The 12,928-nt window shown below is 58.3% G+C and overlaps 1 protein-coding gene across 2 annotated transcripts in view; it reads left to right on the forward strand.

Moving 5' to 3' along the window:
• Positions 1-12,928, forward strand: part of SHANK2 (SH3 and multiple ankyrin repeat domains 2) — a 518,956-nt gene that overhangs the window by 348,220 nt on the left and 157,808 nt on the right. For both annotated transcript variants that reach the window (XM_069471699.1, XM_069471700.1), the window contains 2 exons: positions 8,619-8,701; positions 10,247-10,371. In XM_069471699.1, the coding sequence (XP_069327800.1) occupies positions 8,619-8,701; positions 10,247-10,371 (208 nt within the window). The remainder of the gene's footprint in view (positions 1-8,618; positions 8,702-10,246; positions 10,372-12,928) is intronic.

Below are 12,928 nucleotides of genomic sequence, written 5' to 3' on the forward strand. Positions count from 1 at the left end.
CTGCTCCGTGCCAGACCCTGCATAAGGGACCTTTTTTAAATAAGTATTTTTCGGGCCCACTGTTTTGTTTCCAGGCTGCAGTTGACACTCATGTTGGGCAGGTGAGGATGTTGGTGTTCAATGAGGTTCCACAACTTGGCCAAGGTCACGGAAGCTGGGGTCCCACCCGGGTCGTTCAGGTTCCAAGGCGGCGGTTCTCCCTCCTAGCCTACGTCCCCGTGTCTCCGCAGGGAGCCCGGTCGCCACCCTGCTTGTTGTGAACACGCTTAAGCCGCATCTTTGTCTTCCCCGCCAGCCGTCCTTGGCAGGTAACACGCCTGGTAGCGCTTAGGAAATGCTTGTTGGTGATTTATTATGAAGTAATGAGACAATTTAATTTGAATCAAATTCTTTGCACATTATTATTTCTATTAGGAAAAACTGGTATTGCTTATCATGTTAGCAATGAGGAGGAAAATGGTCGTAATAAACGCCGGGCAGGGTGTTTTCATAATTGCTGATTTGAAAAATGGCTCCTATAAATGCGCATCTCTGTGGAGCAGGTGCGCAGGCTCCATGGGGACAGAGCCATTGTCCTCCCCAACACAACGCGGAGCAACGCTGTCCCCCTGCCCGTCAAGTGAGGGCAGCTCCCAGCAGCCAGGAGAAGTGTCCTCCATCAATGAATGACCCACATCCGTCACCTCCTGCACGTGACACCACAGTGGCTCCCTGGGCTGTCACTCAGAGCACCGTGAGGGTGCTGGGCTTCATTTCCCCCGTGAGCTATGGAGGAGGGCAGCGAGAGAGCAGCACCGAGTACTGCAGGGCTCCAACCAGGGAGCAGGTGCTGGGAGCAGCCGTGTGTGTGGTCACAGGATGAGAGGCCCCCCGCTTGGCGGCGAGTGACAGATGCCTGGGGAACTCCTGCCCGCCTGCAGCCTGCCCACCGCTCAGTGGCCCCCTGTGCCGCCTGCAGCCAGCTGTGCCACGGTGAGCTGGGCCGGTGCCCGCACCCTGCAGCACAAGGGCCCAGGCTGGCGTCTCTGCAGGGCCGGGATACCTGTGGAGCCCCCCACCCCGGAACCCCTGAGGGAGAAGAGAGCTGACAGCTCTCTGCTTAGCCCCATCCTTCCTGACTGGCAGAGCCTGGAAATTTCTAGGACATCCGCTGGCGTTGCCTTTCCCCGGAGGCTCCTCTTTCTAATAGTGTCCCAGTTCCTGCCTCCATCCGGCCCTGCCACCGAAATGCGATTACACGGGGAATGATTTAGAGGTGCTGCTCTCGGCTTCCGTCCCCTGCCCTGGAGAGGCGGGTCCCCCCCACTGCTCAGGGAAGGAGCTTTCAGAGGCAGGAAAGGCGCCTCCCAGCCTCCTGAGTCCGTCCCTCCCCCAGCCCACCGTGGGCCTTGCCCTGGGTTCCGGCGTCCCCTGCCAAGGTCGGATCAGACGTGCGCGATGCACCCACAGCCCACATTCAAGGTACCTTTCTGCCATAAACAAAATTCTGAGATGATTTTGATAATTTTGCTTTTGAAACCCATTTGGCTGCGAGTAACTCACCGTGATCGTTCCCCAGCGGCTTCTGTGACTCCTTAGCAGCCGTCAGCGTGCCCGAGGATTCCTTCCAGGGGAGGAAATCTGCCCTCCAAGCGGTTGCGCACGCGGTGGACGGTACGTTGGTGACAGCAGATTTAGCGGATCAGCAGGTGGACCCCGCGGGAGATCTCAGAGACGCCGAACGCTGTTTGGACTCTGGGGCCAGAGAATTTTATCTTCCAGGTCGCAGGCATGTTGGCGGGTCCCCTGCCCATTGTGTCCAGACGGCTGGAGCCTGGGCCTCCGGGGAGTTGTGGAAACAGCCCCGCTCACCCCACCCTGCGGCTCTGCTCTGCCCTTTCCGCACACCTGCAGAGGGTGCTTTGCCCGGCGTCTGTGCCACCTCTGACGGCCACGCCTGCCTGATCCCAGTGTCCTTCCAGCGCCGACCCTGACTCGGAAGCCCCCACCCCGGCCTCAGAAGCCCCCTGCAAAGAGCTGCAGGTGGGGACTCTGTCATCTGCCTCGGCCCCACAAGCCACTCCCTGCCGCTTTGAAGGAACAGCCGTGGCCTCCAACATTCATGGGGCGACAGTCATGCTCTTGCCTACGAACTGCTTAGATGGAAACACGGTCGCTGGGTGAAAGTTCCTGCCACGAGGTGCGGGTCAGCCCCGGGTCACTCCAGCAGGGCTCAGGCCTGGCCGGAAGAAGCCCAGAGGAAGGAGTGGAGCAATTGCTTTTCTGTCACTGTAGCCTTCACCGCTGACCCTGGGGGAAATACGCGCCGGCCCGGGCCCTGCTGACACCTGCACGCACACATCTTGCCACCAGCTGCGTCCCTGGACCTTGCCCCGGGTGTGCAGGCGGCCGACACCCACGACTCTATGCGCTTGCTCCCTGTGCTCCAGCGCCCCTCTGGAATGTTCTCCCTCTCGTCCCCTCCCCAGCCCCCACCCCACTCGCTCCTGCACACACTTCAGTCCCCCTCCCAGGAGGCCTTCCGGGTCCCTCACGCTCTCACAGAGCACGTCCTGGGCTGTCGAGCACACGCACCACGTGGCCCTTGGGTGAGCACTTGTCTTCCGCGCTCGCCTGCTGGGCTCTTCCAGCGGCTGCTTAACAAATCAGCGTAAACCAGGTAGTTTAAAACAAGAGAAACTGATTCTTGCACCGTTCTGGAGGCCGGAAGTCCCCAATCAAGGTGTCGGCAGGGCACGCTCCCCTGGCGGCTCTGGGGGAGGAGCCTTCCCGCCTCTCTAGCCCCTGGCATCTGCCGCCGTCCTTAGCGCTCCTGGGCGCGTGGCCGCATCTTTCCAGTCTCTGCCTGCGTCTCCGTGTGACCTTCTCCCCTCCGCCTCTGTGTCTCAGTCAACTCCTTGCCTCTCCCTTATGAGGTTTTGGGGCGCTCCCTAAACCCAGGATGGTCTCACCTCCAGGTCCCCAACTCATCACAGCTGCAAAGACCCTATTTCCAAATGAGGTCCCATTATCAGATACCAGTGTTAGGAGCTGGACACATCTTTTTGGGGGGCTACCTTTCAACCCCTGCACCTGGCATCTCCATAAGGGCCAGGTTTGTCCCCCCGAAATGCCCGGCCCCCAGGAGCCCACCCCCTGACTGTAGGTAGTCAGTGAGTAATGGCTGAATTGATGCACTAATTAACGTGGCAGATGGACGCTGGCCCCAGTCATGTCTGAACTTCAGTCCTAGACCAAGACCTGGTCCCAGTTGATTAAAGAACTGTATCCGTTAGACTTGACAGGGCCGCCGTCCCAGCCAGGATCCTGTGAGCTGCTGAGGAAGCCGCCTGGTCCACTCCAGTGACCCTGGTGTTTGCAGTTCAGATGCCCAGGGGGACCCTGTGGGGTAGGGCCAAGGGAGCCATCCGGGCCCTCGAGCTCACACGTCTCGGCCAGCTCAGGCCGGGCTTCCTGTGGCTCTGAGTTCACGCCTCTTCCAGGATCAGGGGCCGCTGCCAAGGGAGCTTATTTGGAGACTGACAAATCCTAAAAATGCCAGCTGCCATCGCTGGCACCTGCGGCCTCCTGGACCAAGTGAAGCATGGCCTTCCCGTGGGCTCCCAGCTGGGGACAGTGAACCCCAGGCCACTGCTAAAAACCACTTGACGCTCGGCCACCTGTGGTCTCGCGAGGCAGACGGCAGGAGCATTGCCGGGCCTGCCAGTGGGGTGAGGCCTCGGGGGCCCCTGTGTGACAGACCCAGAGTCCCCACAACCCTCCTGTCTGGCTTCCAGTTATAGATTGCTGCAAGTGTGTCCAGTAAGCTCTTTCCTTTGTGCCGTGAGCACAAACAAGGAAACTTTTCATGGTCCCTGCGGGCTGGTTCCCAGGAGAGTTTCAACACGGAGTTGGTTGTGTCTCCCAGAGGTCTGTGTGGTTCCTACAGGGACTCCTCTTACATTGTCCATGGCAGGCAATGGCTTATGCCCCATCTTTGTTTGAACTAGGAAAGTGTGCTTGCCCCTTTCTCAAGACACTTCACCTCCATCTATGCTGAAATTACCACTGTAAGCACATGGTTCTATGATGGCCATGATGTAAATGGCGTCCTCTGTAGTTGTACTGTACACAACCTGTACAGATGTGCTTGACCAGGCTGCATGCCCACCCTTTCTGCCTTCCACAGCTCCTGCTGCAGACACAAGTTGGCAAAGGAAGGTACATGTGGGGTATGTCAAAGCGGCCTCCCAACCTGCTGAGAAAGCACATCTGGAGAGAATGCCACTGGACCACATTCTTGGTCCAGTCAACAAGCACAGGTTATGCCATGGGGGCGAGATTTAGAGAGGAAGGGGCAGGGTGTTGCTCCCAAGGAGCCCACGGTGACTGTGCAGACGCAGGATCTGTTAATGGTTGGGGTCAGAAGGGCCCCAGCAGAGGCTTGGGCCAGGCTCTCCAGGAGCAGCTGGGGGGGTGCAGGTACCTCCTCAGCTGACCCCTCCCCCCCCCATGAAACCAGATCGCGGTGTTCTCGGGCTGCATCTGAGAGCAGGTAAGCCGGTGTGGGGCCAGGGCAGGCTTGGCCAGGGCGGAGGTCGTGGCGGAGGTCAGGGCGGGCTGCGATTCACGGGGGCTTTAGTGCAGCTCAGGAGCAGCACATGGAGACCGTGTCTCAGGGCCACGACTTCAGACGTGGCCAAGGCTGCCGTCTGGGACAGGTTTTAGGTTCCTAAACCAGCAGAAGGAGCTCCTGAGAGTTTCGCGTCTCCGGAGAGGCTCCTTCCCGAGGTCTGAGTGTGGGATTCTGATTCCGTGGGGCTGGTGGGACATTGCAGACCCAGGACAGAACCAGACTCGAGCTCCTGTTTGAGGGGAACGGCTCTGCTAGAGTATCCCTTTGCTTTTCGTGACGTGCTCTAGGAGTGAAAGTTTCTGAGGGCCTGAGGCTGCCTCTCCTCTTTCCTCTCTGGCTCCCTGGGCCACACCAGCTGCCTGCAGTTGGTGCTGCCCAGCGCTGAGCCATTCCTGCCCTCTGGTGTGGCTGCCCGCTGTCCTGGAGCCTTCTTCACTCCAAACCCCATGGTCACCCTTTGGTCAAGCCCTGCCCAACATCTGTTTTCTCCCTACTCCCATGGGTGACTCGAGTTCACGCCCATTTTGCTTCCCATCTGGGCACACATGGGGTGCCTGTCCCATGCGGGGTGCTGTGGTCATTTGGGGTGACCTGCAGGATGAGGTCCCTGGCCCCACGAGTTCATGTCTCTTCGGGGAGAGGGACATTTGCTCCTGGTTTCCCAGGGCGGGAGGGTGCGTGGGGGCGCTGAGAGGAGCCTCTGCGGTTATGGGGGCTGCCCGCACACCAGGCATTCACTGGCGTTGTCTCAGTTTTCCCTTGTAAACCTTACAAGGCAGATGTTTTTCCCTCACTTTGCAGGTGGGGAAACCGAGGCTCTGAGTAGCCAAGCCGGTAGCTGTCTGAGTCAGGATTCAAACCCAGGTCTGTCTGTGAATGAAAATGAGATGGGGTCATGCTGGGCAGGGGACAGGGGACTGTTTAGATCCTGAAATAACACAGGAAAGAGAAGCTAGAAACAGTCCTTCTCAATATGAAACTAAGGAGTTTGGTGTTTTCTCAGTAAACAGGATGGCGCCATTACAGTTTAGCGGCAAGACAGTTGCCCAGTCGCAAGTACGAGCTAGAAAGTTCTCGGGTGGGTTAGGAATCGAGGAGAGTGTTTGAACCTGGATGGTGGCAAGATCGGAGGGGTCCTGACGGGAGGAGGGACTGGCGGATGCAAACTCCAGTCTACTTGCACTGGTGCTGTGAGCACACCCGGACCAGGGGGGCTCGGAAGGGTTATCTCGTGCACGCCTCCTGAGGGCCCTGGGACATGTCGCTGGGATTCTCATTTTCCAGAGCAGGGCTCTGAGGCTGGGAAGGTCAGAGTGACCTTGGGGCAGAGCAGAGCTGGGCTTTGAACGGGGCTCTGGGTGCCCCCACCCCACACTCTGGAGCACCTTTGCCTCCTGTGGTCAGTAGGCGACGCCAGTGAGTGTCTGGGCAGCCCCGCTGGCACTAAGAAGTCCCCTGTTGGGGGACAGCTGGCAGGAAATGACCCAAGTTTGGGCAGCCTTTGGTCCCGGGGGTGGAGCTGCCTGGCAGCTGGAACAGGCACCCTGAGTACACGACAGGTTCCCCTTGGAGCTGGACAGAGGCGGACGTCGTCGGCCCGGGGAGAGCAGGGAAGCAAGCCTAGGACCCTTGGGTCTGGCATCCTTCCAGAGTTTCGGGGGGCTGCCTGCCCTCAGCAGCTCCTCATGCAAAGGAGACATATGGGAGGGCGGAGCAAAGGCCCTTGGCTTTGGTGGCGGGGCCTTTGGAGAACCTTCCATGGAGAAGGAGGCCCATAAGCAGGTTGCAGGTTTGCGCCTGCCCAGCCAGGGTGAGCCGACTCCCCTTCCAAGTTCTGCTCCCGCTGCCTCCCTGGGGCCCCCGGGTCCTGGCTGCCTGCCAAGGCTGCTTGCGGTTACTCACAGCCATTGTAGGGACGGCTCCCCGGGGCTTCCTGTTCCATCTCAACATTGTGGGCACGGCCTCTGACCCTGCGGTAATTGGTAATTACGAGAGGCTTGTTCTTGCCGCCTCTGGACGTGTGGGGAAACTGAGGTTTGGAGAGCCCCGTCACTTACTAATGACCACACCAGCCATGTGACACCACCCATGGGCTTCCAGGGCCCTGGACCTCTGCCCATGCTTCAGCCCTTGTCTGGGGGCCCTGAGCAGGGCAGGTGGGCTTCGTGAGGCTGAGCCAAGTGGGGCTCACAGTCATGGCCAAGCTCCCCAGAGCTGGGGCTCCCTGCACTTGTCCCGGTGTCTCTGGGGCGGGAGGTAGAGCAAGGGCCCAGAGACTGAGCCCCCTGCCAAGTTCTTGGGCCCCTGACCAGTCATGCTGGGTTGCCGTGGTCTACGGCCATGAAGGTGTACCTCACGCCCGTGCTGGGCCATTTCTGGAAGCCAGGGTCCCCCTGGTGAGTCCCTCTGCACGGCCCTCCGAGGGAGGGTACACGGGAGTGGGTCGGAACCGCTGCACGCTCCCCAGCTATGTCCTTCAACCTTGCGAACCTCACTGGCCTCATCTGTGAAACACGAACCTCGAGGGGCTGCTGCCTGTCCCTGTCCCCTGTCTAGGACACTTGAGGCCTATCATACATGTCCCTCATCCCCCCCAGGGCCACCTGGTCCAGGATGGCTGTGCTGTCACAGCTGGCTGTGTGCGTTTCTCTAGCTGCTTGCTGTTCACGTCCCCAGGCCTGCTTCTCTGGGACGGGTCTGCCGGATTCTTCAGGGCCCCTCTGCAGCCCTTTCTGTCGGGGCCTCTGGTGGCCGTGTCCTTTCTCCTGGCACCTGGTGCTCCCACACGGCCCTGCAGGACCCTGGAGAGGGCCTCCCTCCCCTCCTCACTCCCCTCTGCAGCGGCCTCCCAAGTGACTTGGGGCGGCAGCAGGCTCCTGGGATGCTAGCAGCCTTCAGCGCACGCCCCCTGCCTCAGTGGGCCCCCCAGAAGGTGGGGGTGGACGACAGTTGGGACACTGGCCTGGTGGTCCACCGGGCAGTGCAGGTCCCCCACACACCCCAAGGTCCTCAGGAGTGACAGTGTGTGGCAGGGTGCCGTCAGCACAGACCAGAGGAGGCCTTGGCAGCCACAGCAAAGTTGGAGCTCTGCGGTTTCTCTCCTTTAAAGAAGAGAGAGGAGACGCCGGGCCGAGAGGCAGAGCAGGGTGGCTTTGGGTTGTGGGCTCAGGCTCAAAGGAGGCGGCCGCCTGCCCCCCCTCCTGGTCCCGCAATTCCTCGCTCGTCCCCCAGGGAGGCTTTGCTGTGGCTGAGATGATCGGAGCCGCCGGCCAGGGAGGCCGCGGCCGCTCCCCCTCCCTCCCGCGCCCAGCCCAGCCGCGCTCCTCCGGGATGACGCCCAGGCAGCCGCCGGCGCGCCGTGGGCTCGTCAGATGATCGTGGGGGCTCCTGCCACGCCACCGTCGCGCGGGACGGGGAGGGAGGGGGCGCTGGATGCGACGCACGGGTCCCTGCGTCTGTCCCCGGCGCCTGCTGCCGCTCGCTCGTGCGGGAGGAGACAGGATTTGATTTTTTTTTCCTAAACCCTCTTCAAGGAAAAGCAAAACAAAACTGCTGCCTCATTTCTCCTCTGGCTGATCTCGCTGGGCTTCCCGGGAAGATGCGCGTGGCCGGGGCAGGCCGGAGGGGCGCCTTCACCTCGCTGCTGCCGCCGAGGCTGCTGCCGCCGCCGCCGCCGAGCGGGCCACTTACTTTCTTTGCTCTCGGCGGCGTCCTGGCCAGCCCCCCTTGAGCCGGCCGCCCCACCATGCGTGACTCCTGCCTCGGGCTGGCTCCCGCTCCGCCCGCCCCCTCCGAGCCTCATTGTGCGGAGCTCGCCTATCCTGGCAGCCGCCCCCCTCCCTCGCTCCTCCCGCACCCTCGCGCCCGGCTGCCTCCGTGCTGCCGGGTCCGGCGGGCCGGGTGATTAATTGGCTATGATGATGAACGTGCCCGGCGGAGGAGCCGCGGCGGTGATGATGACGGGCTACAGTAATGGTCGCTATCCCCGGAATTCTCTCTACAGCGACTGCATTATCGAGGAGAAGACGGTGGTCCTGCAGAAGAAAGACAATGAGGGCTTCGGGTTCGTGCTCCGGGGGGCAAAAGGTAAGAGCACGGCTCTAAGCCTGGCTGCGTTCACATGTTGTGTGTGTGTGTGTGTGTGTGTGTGTGCGTGTGTGCACACGCCTGTATGAAAAATGTTCCCCGGCTCAGAAACAAGCATGAAATAAGCATTTTTCCTGGGGGCACTTGGTTGCTAGACAACCATGTTCTTTAACATTCTGCCTTACTCAGAAAACACTGGGGCTTCCTTTAGGAATATTTTTAATTTTCCATACACAATATTGCTCTGAATAGGCTCGCTCTCGTCTCCTTCGTCCCTCCCCCACCTCTCTGTTTAAATGATGGAGGTGATCAATATTTTGTGGGCTGGTTTGGCCGGATTGGGGCTGCATTTGGAGCTCCTGGTCTCATACACCCAGAATTACCCATCTCTGAGTTTCAGGATCAGGAAACTGCCCCGTTCTGGGAGTGGGCTTCGGCTCTGAGGCCGGCAGGCACCCGTGTGCTTGCCTCTAAGGTGACTTTGCAAAGGAAATGTGGCAAAATGGTCCCCTCTGGCGTGGCCCGAGCCAGCAGCACACACGTTACGTGGCCCGTGGTGGGAGGCTCTGTGGCAGCATGCCTGCCACCTGCCCCTAACTTGGGGGCTTCCGTTCCAAAAGAAAACAAAATGGCATCGCCTCCCCACGAGAGGGGACGTCTGCCCACCGCGTGTGTGGATGAGCCATGTGGAAGTTTCATCTCTGCTAGTGCTGTGCCGGGGCTCCTGCACCTGTGCCGCAGGCCTCCCTGGCCGGCGTTCCCTCCTGCCTCGGGCTCAGGTGGCCAAGTGATCTGTGCCCGTGAGTGAGTCCCCACCTGTCTCTGTGGTGTGCTCTCCCCTCCCCCAGCTGGTATGTTCCTCCCCACACGCATCCACCCCCAGCCACTCATGACTGCCAGAAAAGTCCACCTCTTGCCCCAGAGTTGCATCTGGCAGCTGTGTGGGCCCCAGGAGCCGAGCCCCGCAGGGCTGAGGCACAGTGGTCCAGCCCCCCGCCCCCCCCACTGTGGACGAGGTCACAGAGGGCCGGGCTGCCATAGGGAGGACTCTTGAGCAGATTCCAAATCTGCAGCCGCCCACTGGGTCAGCATGATGTTCCGTCCATGTTCCAAGTTGAATTCCCTTGGTTGCGCGTCTACGTAGATATAAATTTGGCAAGTGGTTCAGTGTGGTGTTTCTGTAGCTCCGTGTGGTAGGGGAGGAACTTTTCCATTTTTAGAACTGAAAATGTTTAGTCACTGATGCTTTTAAAGAAAATGACAGGCATGTAGACATGTACCATGGAGCACGTTATCCATGGTTCCAGAAGAGAGGCCAAGAGCCATGATGGTGGCACCAACATGCAGTTGGCTTCATTGCTTGGGTTGGGGGTGACCCATGAGTTTGAGTCTTAAGCTTTCCCTGGGGACAAGTTGGCCTAGACCACCCACTTCTGATGGGAGATGCTTGGGGCCTTTCTCCCAGGGTCCCATGGGGAGGTCAGGGGCTGCTAACTTGGAAAATAATGTCCCAGGCTTGTAACGAGGTGCTCCTTGTCTCTCCAGCGGATACGCCCATTGAAGAGTTCACACCGACGCCAGCGTTCCCAGCCCTGCAGTACCTGGAGTCCGTGGATGAAGGCGGGGTGGCGTGGCAAGCCGGGCTGAGGACTGGGGACTTCCTGATTGAGGTAGGAGCACAGGTGTCTGTATCTTTCTGCCTGGGGAGAGCGCCGACTCTCATCAGGAAGCAGATCGTGTTCTTGGCAGCACGGCCACAAGGCCTGACCTGGGGTTGCCGTGAACATTTGTTACGTGGTTGTTTCAGCCCACTGTGGATGCCACTCCCTGTGGACCTGGTGTTTGATGGCCTCTGAGGCCTCGGCTGCAACTCTTTGGAAGGAGGAAATAGCATAGGCAGAACTTGGCTGTTGGTCATGAGTGGCAGGTAGTAAGAGACGTGTGGTCACCATGATGCTGGGGCCACAGGTGGATCTGTGGGTTGTTCAGTTGTGACTCTATAAATAGACAGCAAGAGGAGTCGTCCCCTTTCCTGTGTCCTGAGGGCACATTGGCAAGCACTCTGGTGTGGTGTCCGCTGGCATGAGGTCTGTGGTGCTGGTGGGTAAGAGCTCATTGATTTGTGGGTTACAATAGCAGCCCTGTTGGATGGATGGTGGCTTTCAAAGACCAAGGAGCCTGAGCAAGAGGGGTGGCTGGCGTTGATGGCACAGAAAGGAAACTTGTAAATTCAGATGCTTTGAAAATGAGCTTTTGCTAGTATGTAAAGGGACTGAGCATTCTCTTCATTTAAGGAATCCCACTAGGTGCGCGTGCCTGTGTTTTGCAAACTTCACCTGCCGCTGGCACGTTAGTGCGTGTGAGGTGTCCACGGCCCCAGCACCTCTGAGTGTCTTGCTTTTTTCAAGTTTAGGTGTTACTTTCAATCCTGATGTGCAAAGGAATGTGTTACTCTTTGGAAGTATGAAGGTTGGAAAAGATTGTTGTAAAAGGTTCGGTAGACACAAACTGCACTCGTTGGGAGTTCCTATTTCTTGGACAAGTGTTAACCCTGAGCCCTGCCTCAGCCACTCGGAAGAGTTGTGTACGTGGTATCCAGCCAGCCACATGGTGGTCCCTGCCGTTGGGCCAGCCAGACGTATGTCCGTTCTATAAAGGAGACACCTCCCAGCCCCTGGCGAGGTGGCCACTTAAATCCAGTTCTCCCCACTAGGCTGAAGCTCCCAAGGATGCTTTGGAAGCTGTGGTTCTGTCATGATCTTAGCGCTTCTCCAGACTAGGAAAGGGTCATGGAACCAGAGGGAAGATGCTATTGCAGGGGAGAGAGCGAGGTAAGATGGAGAAGGTGTTTTAACTTATTCCAGGTATCTTGTATGGATCTTATTTGCTAAAAGATGCATTTAAATTATCATTAGCCAATAAATGCCTGGTTTGAATGAGGAATGAGCTCATTTGGATTCTCATATGTTGAAACTGTCGGATGCGCATCTAGAATGAGGGAGACTGGAGCCCTCCGCAGCTTTGTGGGTTAACTCGGTTTGTAACCTTCATGGAGATGCAGAGACTGGGTTGAATCATCTTCTGTAGGTTGCAGTTGTGATGTAAGTCCCCTTCCTGTGTGTGTGTGCGTGTGTGTGTGTGTGTGTGTGTGTGTGAGAGAGAGAGAGAGAGAGAGACAGAGGGGTGTGGTCTCGGGCTGAGAGGCAGGGCTGAAGTCTATGGGTGGAGTGTGAGTGTGTGGCAGAGAGGGGCGGGGGTTCCGGTGGGCTGAGATAGGTTGCTGTTGGTTCTTGGTTTTCAATAATAAACGAGGACTGCAGATGCAAGAGCACCCCGTTGTTCAGCTCATTGGATTGTTTCCTTGATGAGCCAGTCAATAAAAGAAGCGTGGACTGGGGCGGTGCTGGGTTAGCAGACGCTGCTGGGCACGGGCCACGCCGTGCTCTCTGGGCCACGCCATCCTGCCGGATGGAAGCCTCTGTGGAAATCTGGAGCATTGAGAGTTTCTGCACTTCAATTTTCAAAGCACCTCCTTTGACATTGCTTTTAACCTCTGAGATGCAAATATATTTGCCATTTTGGAGCAGGTTTTATATTCTGGGTAACCTCTGGTTTTCGGGATTCTAGGAACGGCTGGCCCTGAGATGCGTTCGCACTGTGCTGGCACAATGGTGTCTCGTGTGACCCAAAGGAGTGCTGGGCCCCCCGTGGCTACAGTCCTAACAGGCCACTTATTGCCAGTCACATACTAACACGGGGACAGGGGACAGGCGAGTTGGAACCGAGCTCCTCCCAGTTCATTTCCAGAGCTGCCTTGGGAGACCCAGAATTCTCCGTGAGGTGCTTGGATGTGAGACGCAATCCCTGCGGAGCTATTTTCCTAGCTACTGGGTTTTGCAACTGGAATATTAGAATCAGAGCCTTATAGGTGCATGTTTTTTCCAACAGATGATTTTTTTCTGTCTTCAGTGAAAAGCTTCCACCTTGCAGGGCTCGTTTTGCACAGCCTCACGTGGCTGGGGCCGGGGGGTTCTGAGTCCTTGGCGAGGCGCGAGGTGTCCACGTGAGGAGCCGCCCGACCCGTGGTCACGCTGTCTTCCTTGCCCCGCGTTGCCCTTGACCCTCTTTTCTCCCCGCTCTGTGAAAGACCCTTGAAAGTATGTCAGATTTTATTTTCTCTTTAAAAATGCATGCTGTGGTTTGAACTTTCGGACCAAGGGGCACTTT

Source organism: Eulemur rufifrons, chromosome 6, assembly GCF_041146395.1.
Source record: "Eulemur rufifrons isolate Redbay chromosome 6, OSU_ERuf_1, whole genome shotgun sequence".
Classification (NCBI taxonomy): domain Eukaryota; kingdom Metazoa; phylum Chordata; class Mammalia; order Primates; family Lemuridae; genus Eulemur; species Eulemur rufifrons.